General features: G+C 45.4%; 1 gene segment (V, D, J or C); it reads left to right on the top strand.

Moving 5' to 3' along the window:
* The window catches only part of LOC122443232, a 331145-nt gene that overhangs the window by 262396 nt on the left and 48375 nt on the right, over positions 1-20374 (top strand). The window contains 1 exon segment of the C gene segment in view: positions 217-278. Coding sequence covers positions 217-278 — 62 coding nt within the window.

The raw sequence follows: 20374 nt of genomic DNA, 5'->3' as shown, positions 1-20374 counted from the left end.
CTGGTACATGCCTGCAACTGCTAAAGGGGACATTGACAAGGAGGAAAAGGACAGCAAAGAGACTGTCCTAAAGCTCTCTGGCTTGTGAGATTCAGGGCCCAGCCGCCTGGGGCACTGAGGGCAGAGCAGGCTCCTCTTCATGGGAGAGAGAGGGGTCTCGTGGGGAGAGAGGGGCCTTGCATACAGTTTGTGTAAAGCTCTTTGCTGGGGTGTGAGTCTGAGAGGTGCAGGCCAGAAGCTGGTATTCGGGCAAGGAACCAGGCTGACCATCAACCCCAGTGAGTATGAAAGGATGCAGCCACACGGGGCCCCTGACAGTTTTGTCCTCTCTAGACCACGTCCTGCAGGCTCTCCTGGACAAGCCCTGCTTGTTTTGCCTGGCCCATTATAGGGAAGCAGATCAGGAAAGACCAAAAAGCCCTCAAACTCCTACCTTTGAATACATCCCTGTAAAATTGCTTCACTCTCCTCCCCTTCTGCCGGGTGTTTCCAGTAAACCAGAATCTGGGGGTTTGATGTGAACAATTTCCAAAAACCAGAGAAACAGTTAGCCCCGAAGTATAATAAAATAGAGACTGTGAGTGCCAACCGGGGTAGACAATGGGGGAAGAAGAAGAAAACAGTGGTTTATCCAAACTAAGGTGGCAGCTCAGACAAAAAATGAAAAAAAAAAATCTTTAATTTTTAATAAATAACATATATATTTATCAAGCTTCCATTGCCCTCTGGAAGCCCAGCTCCCACCTGCAGCAACCAATGTGGGGGCATGTTGTTAAATAACCCACAAGCCATGTTGTGCTATCGAGACTATATTGACCCCCAGGGCCCTGCTGCAAAGAGATGCCCCTGTTAGTGTTTTTGTAAAGCCTCCCCTGACTGTGAGACTAGTGGAACCAGCAGCTATAAACCGACATTTGGAAAAGGCACTCTCTTAATTGTGAATCCAAGTAAGTTCGAAGGGCCCGGTGGGAAGTGGGAGGGATTCAAAACATGTCTTTCTTCTGATTTAAATTACTTGTCTCCCCCCCCAAACCCCCAAACCATTCCAGGTTAGTTTCCAAATCTGATGCTTGTGTTGGGAAGATATGGGCCCCCTCAGAGAGATTAGAACTTCGTTGTACAAAGACTAAATTACCTTCGGCCAAAAACATTCCTATCATCCATCTTCAATGAGATTGTTGGTTCAGGGAGAAAAATTGAATACAGGATCCTGAGGGATTCAGCTAAAGCCAGGAAATGTTTGCCAAAAAGATAGAGAGGAAATTGGCATATTGTGACTATGCAAATTCAGCAGACCAAATATAAATCTTCCTGATGTAGATACTAAAACTCCCCTAAATTTATCTCCTGAAATAATGAGACCCAGAGATTTCATTAATGAATGCTGGAAATTCTACAGACAGATTTCTTTTCTTCTTTTACCTTCATTTTCTCTCTCTTAAAAGGAACTATTCTCCATCCCCAGTCCAGTAACTGAGGTCTCTGTGAGTGGAGCTGTCAGATTAACTCAGCATTTAACCCCTCTTTTCCCTCTGTTACCAAAATTATTGATTAAGTCACCGTTTGATTTAGCTCAACCCAGGACGGGGCAAAAATACATTTGTCCTCTGAATCATGAGAATACAGCACTACAATCTCTCCTTCAAATATGCACCCACATGTTCATAAGGGTAATAACATGTGTTAAATACTTGAAAAAGTTTTAAATGCTATATATATAAAATACTAAGCAACTGCGGTAGCTATTGGCATTCCTTGAGAATCTTTCTGGTGGCTTCAGACAGTGGTGCTTATAAACTAATGCTGGAAAGACTAACTTGTTATAAAATTTGGGTAAATAGGAAAAACATGTTGAAAGCACTCCCAGTCTCCTTTTGACATAAGCTAAGCTTCCTGGTTGCTGAGTTTTATTTATTCAGTTCTGCTTTCTATGATTAGGAGAGGATACAGCACTGGGAGAGGCATACTACAAAATACAGCCCAGGCGAAGCTCTTACAAGACTGGCTGGGGGTGGGGGGACAGTGTAAATGCGTAAGTGATGCAGTGCATGCAGTGCTAAAGGAGTTATTGCGGCCCTGGTAACAGCCAGCTTGGAATGTTCTGAGCTAGGTCCTGCCTGAAAAACAGTCTGTGTGGTTAGCTCAGCGGTGAAGCTGTCACATGCGTAAGTGCCTTGCTCAGCATGGGCAAAACCAGCACACGTCTGCAACAACAGAAACAGTGAATAATGTGGAAGCCCATGCATTCAGTAGTCTCTGAGGTCCTAGCTAATTAAAGTTTCAAGGGGCTTTACATGAGCCTGCTGGGAGACTCAAGGACATCACTTTTCAGAGGGTGGGCAGCCAAAACTGGGGACCAGACTGGTTTCATCTTTGGTGTCTCGCTGGAAACACTAGGGAGAGCTCTATGGTGGGTGTTCTAGAATGGACAGAGAAGCTGAGAATTCCTCTCAGTACTTGGTGGGCCACTCAGGGAAGTAAGAGCTGTAACCCCTACACAGTAAAATGTAGAAGCAGACAGCCTCACGGTGCAAAGACAATACCTGTGCAGGGCGAGCATTTTTCCAGAGCTCCAGACAGTAATTGTAGGCCAAATTTTCCATACAACGGACTGTCTTCTACAAGGGCTACCAAGGCAAGGCTGGAGTCCAGTGGACCTTAAATACTATTTTCCTTCAATCAGCAGAGGACAGAGATTATTGCTATAGCGACACTTTGGCACTGTCTGTTGGAAAACTTTCGCTAAGGGTAGGCATCTAATTTTGCTTAGGTTCTGAAATTTCAGTGGCTCAAGCGTGGTGTGGGGAGCTCTGTAAACTGTGATGCTAGGAAGCAGGAAGAGATGAGAGGGTCATTTGAATCCCTGACTGCTGTCCTTAAAGCAGATGTCACTTCTTCTTTGCTAAATCATAGCCTTTTTTTTTCCTCTCTCCCATTTCAGGCTTCATGTTGACACTTTGTTAATAAGTGGTTGCTTGAAGAGATGACTAGAGAGAGTAGCACAAATTCAGTCAAAACAGTTGAAGAGTTTAAAAGTTGAATGCAGATAAGGAGCTAAAATATTTGTGTTTCATCTTCTTTGGGGACAGGGCTTGATCACAATGTGCCGAATAATGAGGTTGCCTGAATTTGGCTCCTCACATGGTCTGTGGCATCCCCCAGACACAGCCTGGGGCCAAGGAGACCCCAGGGCTTCCTATGGTTGTGACTGTCAGCAGTGGAAGCTGTGTTTGATCAGAGGATGCAATTTACAGCAACTCCAAGTAAACACAGAGTAACTCCAAGGAAACTCCAAGCAACCCTAAGAGAGGCCTCAACTAACTCTCCCATTATTGCTGCTGGGTTGCTCTGAGGTCAGGACACCTCGGATGAGCCTTTAGGGTAACCAGTTGTCCCGGTTTGTCTGTGATTGTGGGCTTCCCAGAACAAAGGTCTTTCTTTCCTAAATCCAAAAGAGTCCCCAGGATGATTGATCACATAACAAAGCTCAGATGTAAACTTTCTGTGAGATACTGCTCTCAGTAATGAGTAATTCAGGTTTAAAATCGACTGGAAGTTCAGTCAAATGTGCCCATCATTTTCATTCCTTATGCTGGAGCATGAAGGGAAGCTCAGGAGATGGTGTTTCCTGAGGCTGGAGCCTAAACCTCATCAAATTCTAGTCAGCCTCCAGAAAGCTGAACATTCTCCTCCTGTCTCCTTGTAATCAATTCATTGTCATCAGAAATGTGTGACACCTCGAAGGGAGGGGAGGACATGTCTTGAAAACTGATCAGAGAAATTGTCCTGAAAATGATGCTGTAAAATGGAAATGAGACCTTTAGAAAGAGAAATGCTGAACATGAGAAATCAGTAAGCCTCAGGATGGAAACCAGAGGAAATGGACAGAGACAAGGGGGTGGGAGGGAGGGAGGAGGTCAGCGTCCCAGGACCAGACATGCAAATGGTTCTCTGATCTTAGGTGGGAAGAATCTCAGCCTCACAGATTAAGACCCCTTTCGGTGAGTCTCTTCTCCCTGGAGTTAAAGAGGAAGTTGTCTGTGAGCCTTGGGGGTGCCCCCGGGGTTCTTGTAAAGGCTTCCACTGCAGTGTTAATACTGGTAGTGCCTATGGAAAGCTGATATTTGGACAAGGAACCACTTTGACTGTCCATCCAAGTAAGTGTAAAAGGACACAGAAACATACTGGAAATTCTGGGATTTCAGCCCTGGTATTAGTTTTGAGAGAAATGTGTGTTGCCTAGAAACCAGATCTTGCTTGACGTTGACCAGTAGCCTCCAGGGTCCTGTCTCTTCTTTAATCTCAGCATTCATAGATTCCATTTTGGACCTTGAGACTTTGGGTCTAACCCTTTGAGACTCTGGGTCTGTCCCACTGCTGTGGAGTAAAGCTGACCTTGACCTTGGAAAGATAGAAAAGAGTCTGCTGCTTTCAGAGCCTTCTCTAGAGATGATGCCCAAATTTGGGGGTGAGGGTGTCCCTTTTCCAATCGCCTCCCCTGAGTAACCCATTCTAACTGTTAGTACCATTCCTCATCAGAAAGTTCTTCCTTATATCAACCTTAAATTCTTCTTGGTGCAGCTGAGGCCATTTTCACTGGTATCATCTACAGCGGAGAGGGATAATCGAGAGCAGAGGTTGAATAAGTCCGTAGCATTCAGTTCAGAATGAGTTTCAAAAGAAAGCAGAGAAGGAAAAAATGAAAACTGAACAGGAATCTAAGGTCTTATTTCAAATCCCTCTATGTTCCCTGCATGTCTCCTATGGCTTCTCTAGATGCAAAACTACAAAAAGAGAGGAGAAGGGGGGAAAGGGGTGGAAAAACACACATATCCACGTTTCCTATCACTGAAACCACCAGCAAGGGATTACAATTAATTCCAAAGAGCTTCAGATACAAGGCTTAATACCTTTCTCCTCCTGGTGACTTGTATCCTTGCTGATAATTAGAGCAGATAGGAAGATTTGGCTTTGGTGTGTTTGCTGCTGCTCCCCGCTGGGAAGAGTGAGAAACTCTGTTTTTTTAAGATTCATAAAGTTCCTTCTGTCAGTCGTTGTAAAACTCTCCACTGCAGGGAAGTAGCACAGCAGCTCTGAGTTAGAAAAAGAAAGAACTTGACTAACCGTGAAGCCAAGAAGCCAGAAAGACCCAAACTCACAGTGTCCCCCAGGTATTCTTGCATTTTAGGACTTTTGTCCTTTTCTTGCAAGGATGCTAATGGAGTCCAGTGGAAACAGATCATGGATGCTGGAGTCCCATGGGTGCTCAGAAATGTAAATGGAAGGAATGAGCTATAGGAAGGGGGAAATGTTAAAATATTAAAATGTAGGAATATGTCTTTAACAGCTGCATGATAAGACTGAGATGGGGAGGAGGGTGTCACAGAGAAGGGTGACATCACTCTGCGTTGCAGGCACTCTGTTTTCCCAGGCTTTCCACTGAGGGCAAAGTCTTCTGATGCTAAAGGGATGAGAATCTAGGTCTGTGTCTTTGTGCAGGCATCATTGATCAGGCAGACAGCATGGTCCCTACTCTGTGTGATGGAGAGGGGAGTGGGGATGGAGGGTTGGGATTTTCTGATATTGTGGTCTCTATCTGCTCTACTGAGGCGCAGCATCAATTCACACCAGGTGGGTGTGGCACTAGAAGTGCCGCTGTGAAGCTGAATCTTGGCTTGTTATGACCATCTTGAATGTGCAAGATGCCTCCAAGAGGAGCCTGGGTCTACTGAACAGGGGGCAGGTTGGACCAATATTGCCCAATTTTTGTTGAATTTCTCCAAGCCTAGTATTGTGGGGGCTGAAACCGAGAGGATGACATTTGAGCCTGGGAACCGTTTGACTGAAATATGCCAGAGGGGTCTGAAAGGGCAACACTGCCTTCAGAGCTCTGCTTTTGTTGTTAGCTCTTTGGCAGTTGTCATTTCAGCAAAAAAGCATCCACTTAGAAAGGTCAGCTCTTCATTAGCCAGACAAATGAGGACAACATATTGACTAGTGATCAAGAGTGAGGGGCCCAGATCTCAGCTTGTGAGAGGCTGGCATTTCCAGTCCTTTAATCACGGCAGCCTGTGAATATATGCTGTCTCAGAGAAGGCAGATCAATGGTGCCTGAGAACCGAGTGTCACCAAACAAGGGCTTGGAGATGGAAATGAGATGCAGATGGGGACATGGTGTGGATGGGTGACAACAGAGAAGGGAGAAGACGACAAGGGAACTCACTGATGTTTTTAAAATCATTGGCATGTCAGAAGTTGCAATGACCCCAAGGTGAAGAAGCATGTGTTCCTAGCAAGTTTCCTACCATCCCCCAAAGAATCTGACCTAACTGTGGCTCCATACTCTCAGATCTGAAGTTACCTGAGATGCCTTTTGAAGTGGCATCAAGAAAGACTGGGGTGTGAGATCACAGAGTCACCTGTCAGTTATTGCAAAGTGCTCGATGGCTGTGTGACAACTCCTACAAGTTGATGTTTGGGCAAGGGACAAGCTTATCAGTCATTCCAAGTAAGTTTGCCTGTGACTCTGCCTGTGGAGGGTGGTGAGGATAATTACCATAGGCATGGGGCTCAGATGGCTGTGCTGGTGGCATGGTGGTTGAAAACACAAAGCTAAGGGAATCAAGATGTATTAACTGTGATCAGAAAAGGAGGTCAAAGAATGGCAGATATGGGTTTAGTGCCTAAAAGCTATCACAGAGAGCTTGGACCTGAACATGGCAATTTGAAAAACAAGTCACTAACCTGTGTTCTCCTCACTCCACCCTCTCCTTGCTCACGGGGTACAAGATCAGGTGGGTGAACAATGGATACTGTAATAGGGTGTTAGGGAAGTGAGGTAGGTTGGAAAGGAGCAAGTGATCAGAGCCTCATTCTGCGTTAATCCCAAGAAAAGGAATTGTTCCAAAAATTTCACAAAGAAAGAAAATCCTTCCCAGAGTTAAAAGATGTAATAAAGAGACCTAATGAGAATGAGCTTCAGAATCATGCGATCATCAGGAGAAAAATTAAGTCTTCAAAGAAAAAGAATTTTTCAAATGTCCACGCATAAAACAAATGGGCCCACAACTTTCACTAGACAGCGAGCAGCCCACAAAGCACTTTAACCTTCCCTTTAACCCCCGCTCAGAAGGACTCGGTCCCTCCAGCCACTCCTCATGGTCACAGCTGCTCTAAGCCCTGAAGCTCCTGTCCACTAATGCCCTGGCCCCTGAGCCTGCACAGGACAAGAGATTGTCTGTCTGTCTGTCTGTCTGTCTGTCCGTCTGTTGGGTGGGCCTCCAGGTGTCTGCACCAGCTCTGTCTTCTGCCTGGTTTTTGTTGAGCTCCCTGTCACAGTGGTACACCGACGGCCGACAACTCTATTTTGGGAGAGGGACAAGTTTGACGGTCATTCCAAGTAAGTCAAAGAAAATTTTCCATCCCCATTGTGTTGAGCAAACCCTTTAAATTCCAGAAAGAAAGCATCAAGATTTTGCTACTCTGTTTCTCTAAACTCAGTTCAGTGCAGTTGCTCAGTCCTGTCCGACTCTTTGCGACCCCATGGACTGCAGCAAGCCAGGCTTCCCTGTCCTAATTCTCTAAACTAGATAGAATTTTATCTGGAACAGAGCAGAGTCCCTCCCCCTTCACCCGCAAGGGTGATTCATGCTTGGGAACATAAATCCTCACCTGGCAACCCCTGGGAGGAGGGGGACAAATGGTGTCATCTGCAGCCGGGCCACCCCCACCAGCTGGCCCCTCACACCTGCCCTGACCAGAGAAGCATGGCCTCTCATGGCACAGGCCACAGGAGCAGAGACTGCGGGGCAAGTTTCATCTGAAAGAAAATGGCCCAGAAGGCTAAAGGAGGGAAAAGAGGTGACTTCAGAGAAAACTGAAATATGGAATGGTATGAAAGGATGAGAAAGATGGCAGGCTGTCCAGACTCATCCTGTGTTTAGACCTGAGGGATTCGCTGATGGCACCTGGAGAGAGAAAGAGGATGTCTAGTCCTCTCTGTGAAGAAAATTTGGCAGAAAAATCAAAACAGTTCTCACATCTCAAGCCTCTCCTAATTATAGCCTTTTCTCCACTTTCTGTCAGCTGGTCCAGCGGAAATGGTATGAAGGGGTCACTGACAGCTTTGATGGTGAAGTATTGGGGGAAGGAGGGTCAGAAGAAATGGGGGCTGCACAGTAGGGTTTGGAGAGCTTGGAGCCTTGGTTTTTGTAATGGCTTAGAACACTGTGTGTCTAACTACCAAGCCGGTCAATTAAACTTTGGAACAGGAACTAGACTCATCATCACAGCCAGTAAGTATTTCATTCTTGGTCAGGAAATCAGCCATTCTTTAATTTTTAGGTCACCTATGTGAGATTCTGGAGGTCACACTAGATAGAGCAGGCTTAAAAGAATTTCCACCTGTCCTTTCTCACAACTGGTAGGGATAGGTGTCTGCCAAATATCTGAGTTCTCTGGGGGAACTCCAGTCTTGAATATTTAATTCAAAGCTGAAAATATGATTCACAATTCTGTTTTTGCTGCTGCCATCATGTGCTAATGTGACATGTGAATAGAATTCAGACAGAATAACTGCATCTCCACTTTTATCTTGTATGGTAATTTGAACTTTGAGTACTGCAGTCATTTGGAAGAAATGGTTGAAACGTAGACTATCAAAATGACAAGCAAACCACGAGACCCAGAGAAGCAGGCAGACAGAACGCTGGAGAGTATAATTTTACAAAGTTAGCCCAATGTGTTTCTCTTTGCAGATGGTGAAGGTATTTGGGAAGGTGCTAAGAACTGGTGCCTTAGGTGGGGCAGAACAATGGGACACTGAGCACTGGTCCCAAGTGGAAGGCTAAACTTGGAAAACTTGGAGGGGGCGGACCCCAGTGGAGTTTATCAGTGTGACAGCACATGTCAGTTTAGTACAGTTCAGTCGCTCAGTCGTGCCTGACTCTTTGCCACCCCATGGACTGCAGCAGGCCAGGCTTTCCTGTCCATCACCAATTCTCGAGCATTTAGTAAGTTAGAGCATGGATAAGGCACAGAATTAACTTGGGGGGGGGGGAAAAAACTATGTCTGAGATGATAGATAGATAGTTGATAGTTGATAAATGAGAGAGAGATAGAAGGAACAAGATAAATCCTGGATATATATACCCAGAGTACAGTAATATGAAAAGCATGGGCAAAAAAAAATTTCTTGCATCTAAAAGTTAAAGCTGTGGAAAATGTGAACATGTAGACTTTGTAACAAAAGACAACGTCGCAAATACTGGAAGGGCAAGAACTAGATAGATGGAACCTGTCCAAGTCTGGATTTCTCAACTGTCTTAACCACTCAGTTACCTAGAGGAATGTTTTTCTCTTTTTTCTGCCTTAGAAATTAAAGGCATGAGTATTGAGGACTTGGATGGTTCAGACTATTGTAGTGAAAATTACATTATAAAGCATCTCCCAGCTAGACTGGATAAAGCACCTTTAGGCTTCAAAGCCTTTTTCTTCTCTGTCTGGAGAAGGTAGAGGAGTGGTACTCTCTCCGCTCTGTATCTAGGGAAAGGGAGCTCTGAGAGTTACAAAGCAAGACAGTGACAGAGCTGAGCTGTGGGGACCCAGTGATGGTCAGTAGCCAGAAGTGTTCACGGGACTGTCCCCAGGTGAAAACATAACTCACTCAGTGAAAATGTCACTCTCCTCTGTGCTACCAAGAGCAACTCAGTAAAAGTATGCTTTCCCCAGCAGGGGACGGTCAGAGTGGTTCTAAACCAACTCAGAGCCCCAAATACTCAAAAACTGTATGTGGAAGCCAGCTGCAAAGAGTTTGTTTCCAATCAATGCATCCAGAAATTTTTACTAATTGGTGGTTGCTATGGGTTTTGAAGTTGGAGGACATCACAACAGAGTAGAAATGTTTGTAACAGGGGAGTCTGATTAGGATTAATGAGATGAAAGAAAATTCTGCTAGAGGGTTAGAAAAGCACTGAAAGAAAAGATGTACTGAATCTTTGGAGCGTTCGTTCCTTCTAGAGAAGAGTCATAGCATTTATCCTACTTCAAGAAGCAAAGAGCAAACACAAGGGAAACTCCATACACAATCGAACTTTTCAAATTTGGAAGTTTCTGTGATAACTCCAATATCTTTGACTTCTTGGCCAAAACCCAGCACGTCCTATATGCAGAGAGGAAGAGTTCTGTTTCCAAGACCAAGTCACTCACCCCCACACCACCCCATATGCTTAGACCCACGAGCTGTTTTTGTAGAGGAGTTTGATACTGTGTGAATTCTGGAAACACACTGATCTTTGGCTCAGGAACCACTTTGACAGTCAAGCCTCGTGAGTATAAAACGCACACCTTAATCCCAACCTGTGTTTCATAACAAATCAGCTAGACTCTATTTTAGAAGGTTTTGTTTCTAAGGAAGAAAAAGTGAAATTTCAGTGCAACACAAACACTTTGTTAATGTGATTCACTTAAGAATTCCCATGCAATTATAAGAAATGCAAGAGTACACACTTGGTTCTTTCCTTGTAGTTACTAGTTTGGGAATATTGAATGGTTTCCTACTTTCCTCAAAGGTAACCAGGGGGTTTTATATAAACTTAGTATTATTATAAACTGTAGATTTTTTAATTTTTCAAATAATTCCCATGCATTGCCTTTGAGAGAATTAAACACACCAATTAACTGATGTTAAAAGAAAGCTTAAATTTTTTTAAGGTTTGAAATAGAACTTAAATTTTTTTTTTAAATGTCAGCGTCTCTGCGGGACCGCACTGCTTGCTGTTTGGGTGTCTAGACTTGTCAGATAGAAACCTTAGCCTGTGGTTTTGAGCTGAGAAATTTATCCTGAGCCTGTGACTTGGAGAGGTGTGAGGGAAGATGTGCACTGCTTGGTTTGTAGGGCACTTTGGGATCGGTGTCAGGAGAAAGCCAGCCAGACAGGTTGGTGAGCTGACACTCATGACAGATGTCTGCCCTGTTTCTGTAAAGCTGCTGACAACAGTGAGAAGAGTGGCAGCCAAAACAGGCTGACTTTTGGGACCGGGACGCATTTAGCAGTGAGGCCCAGTAAGTCTGAGAGGAAAGTGAAACATTTATGACTCTTCCTATTATTTGTTCTAGCATAGTTTTTGCATTGTCCTGTTTTACATGCCAGATGTACGAACCATAGCCCCTTTAAATGTCTGTGGCTAAGGGCCTCTGTCCTCCCCATCTTCTCCTACGTGACAGGCGTGTGTTCTGTGACCTTGTCCGCTCTCATGAAGAAACCGACAGCGGTGCAGTTGGTAGCCATGTGTTGGCAGCCCCAGCCCTCATCTCCAGTCCCCTTATCTCATTATGTGTTTTGAGTTTTTACGACAGCAACAAGGGAGGGGAAGAAATGACCAGCAGCTTCAGCAGGGCTGTGAGCTGTTCTGGTGTCTGTGGGCTTTGGAGCAGCTGTAGCTAGAAGTTCTGAAGGTTCAGGGCATGGGTCTCTGGCAGAGAGGTTTATGTAAAGGGTTGACATGGGGTGTGAATACAGGAGGAGGTAACAGACTCTTCTTTGGAAAAGGGACTCAGCTCATCATCCAGCCCCGTAAGTGCTTCTGCCTGAGAGCTGGGGACCTCAATGCGGACTGCACGGGAACATTCCCACACCCTGCAGATAAGCCTCTGGTCCCATGGGCATATCAGCAAGGTCCTAAGGACACAAGCTCTTTTGAGATGTGTAGATATGGGAGGGGATAGTCTGGGGGGGCTCCTGGGTGCTTATTGTGAGTGTAGCCCCATTACTGGGGATTCTGGATTCTGGCAGACAAAGGATACCACTTGAGACTGAAGCATGAATATAGAGCGACCGTTTTGTTATCAGCACCTTTGCAATGAAAATGACTCTCATGGGTGTTGTGGACATGGCTGTGTGGATAGAAGTTTGATCGTTTCTCCTTTTCTGTCTTCATGCCCTCTTCTCTGCCTGACTTAGGGACCTTAAGTTAGAACAGTTATTAATCATTTGCTTTCTGAGTCCCATCTCTCATCAAATTCTGACAAGAGAGACTCGTTAACATAAAACCCAGAAAGGGAAAGGACAAGGAGTTCAATTCCCAGCGTCTGGGGAGTTGAACTTGACAACTTCTCAGTCTTCATCAGCTAGCCAGCACTCCATGATGAGTTGAGGTTAAAGAGGCCACAACAGGTAGTATCTGGCCAGAGCCCCACCACCCTCCTAGGGATAATGCTGCAGAGTTTGGGAGATGGATGAAAAGCGATCCCCAAGGGCTTGCCTGGGCAGCCTGTCCACGGGGAGAGCTCTGAGTAACAGTGTAGGATGGAGACCAGCAGCAGGTTCCTGTCATGGAGCATCTCACAGTGTAACACGGGCAGTGGCAGTAAAGTCATATTCGGGACTGGAACGAGACTTCAGGTCACCCTTGGTAGGTAACAAGAACCATAAGGTAACAACCGTGTGTGTGTGTGTGTGTGTTCAGTCACTCAGTTGCATCTGACTCTGCGACCCAATGGACTGTACATAGCCTGCCAGTCTCCACTCTCCATGGGATTTCCCAGACAAGAATACTGGAGTGGGTTGCTATTTCCTTCTCCAAGGGATCTTCCCAACCCAGGGACCGAACCCGTGTCTTCCACATCTCCTGCATTGGCAGGCATATTCTTTACTCCTGACCCACCAGGGAAACCTCTGAAACAGGAGTGCTCTGGAGGGGATATCCTAGCTGGATGTTGCCCTGCCTTTGTTCCAGTGGGAGGTGGTCTCACTGAGGGTACCAGCATTCCATCAGTATTTGTACTGGTTTTTATTTCTACTACTGAGGCTTTCCTATCCACCTGTGAAAACAGACTTCTCCCTACTTGAAGCTCTTTCCTTCTTTGTTACTCTGTCTGTTTTCTTTGGAGCAGCAGGTTTGGGAATTTATCACCAGGATTATGTCACTCTGAGCAACAGAATGAAAAGGGTTCTCAAATAGAGAGTAGAGAGCCCTGCTCTTCCAGATAACTTTTCAAGGATGATGTGCAAATGGGAGGAAGTGGGCTAGAGTGACCTTCTAATGACTGTTTTTGAGTGACTCTCAGGAAACTTGCTTAATGTCCTACACACTCAACTTCTGAGAGGAATTGTTGGGTTAGACGCTTGGTAGAGTAAGACACTCGATCCTCTGAAAACCTAATGAAAAACCAACCCTCTCCCCCAACACACTGCCATGTTTCATTATTTACCAATTATGAAATAACTACGTGATAATTAACGTGAAATTATATAGATGAGCAGTTTGAGTATTTTGAACCCATAATTAAGATGCAAATTATCAACAATCTGGAGCATGCCACCAGGCAGTAACTCATATCCAGTGGTCCCTGAAGACACACCATGCATTTGGGCATGATTTGTTTGTGGCATGGGTTTATACCTAATTTGGGAACCTGTTAGAGAGCTGATTCTATGTCTCAGAGTGCCAATTTGGGTTCTGGATTAGCTGTGCTCAGTGCGCTGAGAAGTGCCCCCTTGTACAGCCTAGTAGTATGACAAATGGCTCCATTCCTGTGAGAGAGGAGAATGGGACAGTTGTGTTGTGGCCTTAGTTGGTGCCTCTGCCCCCTGCCCCTGCCACACTGGGAGCCTGGCTGCAAGCTTTCCTTGGGAGGTTTTTGTTAGAGGGTGTACTGCTGTGGCAATTATAACAACGACCTACGCTTTGGAGCAGGGACCAGACTGACGGTAAAACCAAGTAAGTGAGGGAAGCGGGTCAGTCTGAAAGGCAGTGCTATTCCGTGCAGTTTAGCAGGATTAGGACACTGCTGCTCCCCAGGGTAGATGCACCTGGCTTCTTTGTACCTGAGCTGGTTGGAGTGCTTTCCTTGATGAGTTCTGGCAATCCTAAGAATTAGGCCACGAAGAAGTAGAAATTTTTGTTGGTTTCTTCCTTGGCTCTGGATATATAAAAATGCTAATGATAATATGCAAAACCCAAATTTAAAAAAACCAAACAACTCAGAAATCAGGTTTTCCTCAAGAAGATCCCTCCTCATCTCCGAGAGGAGCACAGTCGGCTCCTTTGTTGGGTTTTTATTGGATTTTATGGTTGTTGTTATTCTTTGTAAGAACTATGAAAGTGGCATGGTCCCTAGTCCCCAAAATAGCCACTCTCTGACCCCGTGCTAGATGGCATATCTCTGCCTGACCTTGCAATTGTTCCACATGTCTCAGGCATGAGTCAGCCATCAGAACTCAGTGTTATGGGAGCAAAACTGGGGGTTTAAGATCAAGCTCAGATCTATCCGCACCACCAGCTGTTATTTTTAGAGAAATGTCCTATCCCTGCCAAGGTACTGGGAGTTGAGGCTGCAAAGCAGTAAGACTTTCACTAGAGGGCAAGTGGTCTCCCTTATTCTGTCTCCCCCTGAATCCTTCCCACCCACTGATTATTGTAAGGTCTCATATGACTGTGTGAATGATGGGAGCGGCCAAGGAAAGCTCATCTTTGGAAAAGGCACTACAGTCTCTGTTAAACCAAGTAAGTATTGGGGGATTTCAGAGACTAATCAATGAGTGCAACTAAAGCACAATCTGGAGAGAATGAGAAGAAATTTACCTGCCCTTCAGCCATGAGCCCACAGAGCTGCCCTGGTCCAGGCCCCTGGCTGGCCTCAGTTCTGAGAGGCCTGGCCTCTGCTGGACACAGGGTTTCACAACGTATAACAGGGCCCCCTCCCCAGGTTGGCGCTTCTCAGGAGTGATCGCCCACCTCACTGTGGTGAGTGAGCGACCTTCTCAGCAGTGGTCTCCTGGAAGAGGGCCCTGAGAGACTCGTGGTCTGTGTGACTGCAGGGTGATGGGTGTTTAGACCTTAGATTTAATGGAGGGTCCCATGAGGAAGAGAGGGGTTTTTGTTTAGAGAAGGTGCACTGTGGAGCTCAACACCGCCTATGGGCTCCACTTCGGCCAAGGCACCTCAGTGCTGGTCACACCCGGTGAGTTCTTACGGTTAACTCCTGATCCTTTCTGGAGAGCCATTAAAAGGGACCTGTTGAAACGCAGCTGAACTTAATTGCTTCGTTTAGCATGCAGTTGTTAACTATGTCGGATGTGTGAGTCAGATATGAATACATGTTTCCCTGGAGGCTGGATTTAGTTATCAGTCCTGTGGGGAGTTTGATAAATTGTATTAATACCATAGTCAGTGTTTCTTGAAGGTCCACAAAGCACGTTGAGGCTTTGGGGGAAAAGCAGAGATAAGAGGCAGAAAAGCTTGGTGATAGAGACAGAAACAAACCAATGAAAAGGGAGGCTGCCCAAGCAGCAGCGTGTGGCCGCAGAAGCGTGTCCTTAACAGATAAGCGCTGGGGAGCCACTTGCACTTATGCCGTGACACCTGCTGGAATTGGAAAATCCAGCAGGTGGACTGAGGGTTCGTGTGAGGGGTGGGCAGCAGGAGTTACAAGCTTCTCGTGGCTTTCCTCTGCTGGGAGAACAGTGGAACAATCCAACTTTCTCTGGTGTGAGGACGGCCCTCAGTGGGTCATGTCAGTGGACAGCCTCCTCCTTCACTCTGGGGACAGAGGAGTTCCCCACACAGACTTCTCCCATCACCCAGCCTGGCTGAGTCTCCTCTGCGGGAGGGACAGAGAATCCCAGTACTCTGGAAGCCTCCCTGTCGCCAGTGGATTGCCTGTGATAAAGCAGGGTGTTTATCTGAGTTGTAAAGCTGTCAGGGAGAGGGGAGGAAAGATGTATTACAACAAGCAGTGTTGAAAATTTATACACTATCTCCACCCTTGCAGAGTTCAGTGCTCCGGGGTTTGGGTTTGGGTTTTTTCTGTTAGAATTTTAGAAACCGGAGTGCCTTCCATGCACACTTTTTGCAGAAATGCCTGCCATCTCACATTTCAGTTGTATTTTTGTCAGCTACCCTCTGTGCCTGAACTGGGTGTGACAATAAGTAACCGGGTTGATTTGTTAACAAACAGTTTATACATGTAAACGAGTGGCCCAGTCAAGCCACTCAGCCTGAAGTGACACGCACTTCAGTCCCCCACACACACCCTACTGTCCATTGCTCACCTCCTCCTTTGAATCTGCCCTCAAAAGGCCTGGAACATTCTTTCTGTAGCAGCCTTGATGGTTTTATCTTTTGAAGGTGAATTTTATTTTCGTTAATAAGCAAGAGGCTTTTGGAGCCATGACTTATAAATAAAGGAGGGATTCAAAATAATTACTGGTACTATCGTGGTTCCAAGAAATGAATGACTGTAAAGTAAGGTCATTGTTATGTATGTGTGGCCCATAAACTGATCCTAAAGAGAGTACTTTGAAGGGTTCAACCATAATTTATATGTTTAAATCCTGACATGTTTATTAAAACAGCCTCTTTACTTAATAAACATGCTTAAGATAAACATAGCATAAGACTGAGGGAGTTTTGCAAGCCCAGACCTAACCAAAGCAAGAAGACTTCAATATGAACTGAGATGTTATCCCAAGTAAATCCCTTTTAGAAAAACATGAGGGCAAAACCTTCCCATGGAAAAAGTGCATACGATATCTTGCTAATTGACTCCAAAGCTACTGTAAGACAAGGGGAACCCTATGTTGGTTTGTGTAGAGCCATATAGCACTGTGACTCAGGAAGCTACAAATACGTCTTTGGAGCAGGTACTAGGCTGCAGGTTTTAACAAGTGAGTATTACAGGCAAGACAGATTTTTTTTTTAATACAATGTTATACTTATTTATTTATTTATTTATTTATAAGACAGATTATTTTAAATGTTGTTGGTATCTGAGAGGCAAAGGAAACATAAGGGAAATACTTGCTGTAAACTATGGAGGCAAAAATGGCAGCTGCCTGGAGTGGCCATTCTGGGTCCCTCCACTCTGGACAGGAGGGATGAAGGCGAGCTTGGGGCTCACCAACATGAACTTACCACCAATTTCCTAAGAATTATATTAATTACTAGAAAACATTTATTGGCTTAAGACTTTGAGAGATTCCTCTAAACACAGGAATTCTTTTCAAAACTGTACTCTCATTCCACATTTTTCACGTGCTTTTCCTATCCTCTTTGTGCCTTTCTCCCTCATCCAATTCAATGCTTTATCTAGGCATTCATGTTTTGAGAAACCGTCATGTCCACTTCTTAGCCTGTGACTTAAGTAATTAAGTGAAAGATAGTTGCTCAGTCGTGTCCGACTCATGCAACTCCAAAGACTATAGCCTACAGGGCTCCTCTGTGCATGGAATTCCCCAGGCAAGAATACTAGAGTGGGTAACCATTCCCCTCTTCAGGGGATGTTCTGACCAGGGATCAAACCCAGGTCTCCTACATTACAGGCAGATTCTTTACTGTCTGAGTCACCAGGAAAGCAGGCTCTCTAAAACCTGGACCCTTTCTGTTCTCCAAATCTCTTTCCAGCTGTTCCCTTTCTCAAATGCTCTGCTCCAGGCAAACTGGACACCTTCTTCCCCCGAATGCTTACAGTTGCCCACACCTGAACCTGGTGTCCATAAATCAGACTCCACAGACCCACCAATGAAAGCAGACTTGCAGACATGAAACAAATTGTTTCTCAGCCAGGAGACCCAGCACAATGTCACCAGACTTCATTTCACAGGACAACTTGAGAAACTATATCCCTTCTTCAAAAGGATGGAGGCTTGGGTAAGAGATCCAACAGGCAAATAGCAAAGTAGGAAGGAAGGAGATGATCCTGTAACTGGTGTGGAGAGGAGGGAAGACATTCTCTGGAGGAGAACAACACTGACTTAACCCAAGTAGGAATGTATGGGCTGCCATATTTCCTGCATGTTTCTTGTTTTCCCTCCGGAGGGGTCCATTCCGGATTGTTGATTGTTAAGCCCCTGGTCCCTTCCCGGTGCCCAGAGGTGGGGAAGAGCAGGGGACACTTTGCCCTATACTCAACAGTGGAAGTAAAAGGTAAAATTCTTCTCAGATTTTCCTTCAAGCTACCTCAAAATTAAGAGAGGTTCAAGAGAATCACCTTGACAGAACAGGAAAAGCTACCTTTAAAAGAATGATTTTAGGTTAGTCCTTGGCTTGTGTTATCTCCTGGGAAAGGGACAGTTAGAAAGGAAAAGTCTCCACTAGGACAAAGATAGAAAGTAGTGAAAGTCCTTTTCCTGGCGATTGTCCAAGCTGGGGATGAAAGGTCTGGAGCTGGAGTCAAGGGTGAGCTCCAGGGCTGACCAGTGCCTGCAACTGTCTCTAATTTTTTGGAATGAGAACAAAGCAGGAATCCCCTTACAATTCAAGAGCCTGGGCATCAGAGCCAGGCTCCAGCATCCTGAAAGGGTGGACCAACGTGCCCACCCCTCTTGCCGGGTGGGCAGTAGCAGCTGCCCTCAGTCTCTATCATTGCGATGACAGCGTCTCTGACTGCTTTTGCTTTGGTGCTATGGACAGGAACTGTTCCTACTTTGTCCAAACGAGGTACATGATCTTCAGAACCTCAGGAGAATTATTATCTAAAGCACCAGAGGACAGCTAGGATTTTGGCAGTCTGGGTTTTTATGGGAAAGTATTCTGGGCTTTTGTGGGAAAATTCCTTCTTTAGAATATTTAGAAAGAATACCCTCCATTCATCCAATGTGGAAACAGTTCTGAACTCCAAGCTGGAGCTATGATTCTGTGCCAGGTTATTACTGTGACAATTACTTAATATTCTCCATGCTCACGGTATCGCTTCTTCCAGAAAATCTTTAGGGAAAACTTAGTTCAGTTTCTAGGAGGTTTTTGCTGAGCTGAAGATCACTGTGTGAATAATAATGCAGGCAACGTGTTCACATTTGGAGGGGGATCAAGGTTAATGGTCAAACCTCGTGAGTATCTCTGCTGAATCTATAATGAATGTTCCGATTTCTAAAGGAAACCATAGCACTGAACTCCATTTGAGGACTTTCTCCACCCGATGTTTTTAAAGTTAATTCTAACCATTAATCCTAATAATGATACAGCATGCATATATGCCATATGTACATGTGAAAACGGGCACATAGGTAATTATCTGGAACAGAAACAAATAAGCTGGGGGATAACAGATTCTTTGTCCTTTTTGTCTTAACCATTTGCATCAGAGAGTCTGGGTTGAACTCAGGGACAGCTGAGCACTGGAGTGGAAGAATCTCTCCAGCGAATTTGTGAGGATTTTGCCATGCCTTGCTGGCCTGGTGAGAGGACAGCTTGGTCTGGAGGTTGGGGGATGAAATACGTAACCTCAGAAGAGCCTTTGTGTCCCAACCATGCTGTGAACTGGCCACGATTATGAGCAGTCTTCCCCACTGCTTCTTTGGCCAGGATCCCAGCTGGAGGAGCACGCTGGCTAGATTTGGGGATTGAAAGGGATTTCCTGGTACACACTGGCCTGGTCGGTTTCGGTAAAGCTTTCTATGACTGTGTCATATTGGCAACAACAATAAGCTGATTTGGGGACTGGGGACAAGTCTGGCAGTAAATCCAAGTGAGTCTTCAAATTAACTCTCTCAAATCTGTCTCTGTAGTTTGAAGTATCTGAGAAACTGTCTCCTCTTTAGAGAGAAAGTTTTAAATGTGCGGTAATGAGTAGTGTTCTTCTCTTGTCCACCCAAGCTGAGTCCTCGCCTACCTCTCAATCAAAATAACTAGATAGAACAGTTCGGATGTGCCTGGTGGGAAAGCAATTGGAGTGTTAGACTGTTGTCTTACAGAGCAAACAGGTGGCCCATTTCAAAATAGCCATCAGGAAGCATCAAAAGTTAGACAAGGGGAAACTACACATCATGTATCACAGCCTCCTTAGTCTACACTGTACCAACATCAACGCAGGCCATCGGTGAATCCTGTTAGCCTCCAGCCAAAGATAACTCAAGTGCTGCTGGGAACTCTCAGAACTCAGGGCCCTCCCAGTGGCCTCCCTGGAGAGCATCTCCCTAGTACGGATTATCCAGCATGACTCAAACCTACCATGTGATTTCTGCATCTCTCAGTTCTCTTTGGCTTACAGTCTTATGGTAGATTTACTAGAAGTAACAGGGAAGGAAGTTGGTTTCATCCTAACTCTGCTCTCTTGAAGAGTTCTTCTCTCCAAGACTCATCAGAAACATCTTAGGGACCACCCACCCTGCTCAGAATTGCGCTTGTACAACCAGACTGGTTCCCAGCAGTGTTTGCTGTGGCTTTGGCTAGCTCCCAGGGAATTTCTGGAGCTCCAGGCTGGAGCTGTGGGGAGAGGAACAGGAGTGATACAGTGAGCTCAGAGGATTTGGGAAAGACATCTCTGATAGAGGCGTTAATGAATTTCTAAATGAGCTTCTGTGTGTTAACTTGATAAGACTCTCCAGGGAGAAGGTCACCCTTACCTTTGCAACTCTAAATGTAAGTCATGGGTTGCA

The sequence above is a fragment of the Cervus canadensis genome, chromosome 6, assembly GCF_019320065.1.
Source record: "Cervus canadensis isolate Bull #8, Minnesota chromosome 6, ASM1932006v1, whole genome shotgun sequence".
Lineage (NCBI taxonomy): Eukaryota > Metazoa > Chordata > Mammalia > Artiodactyla > Cervidae > Cervus > Cervus canadensis.
The sequence above is the reverse complement of the archived record's forward strand: the minus strand, read 5'-3'. Positions and strand labels throughout refer to the sequence as shown.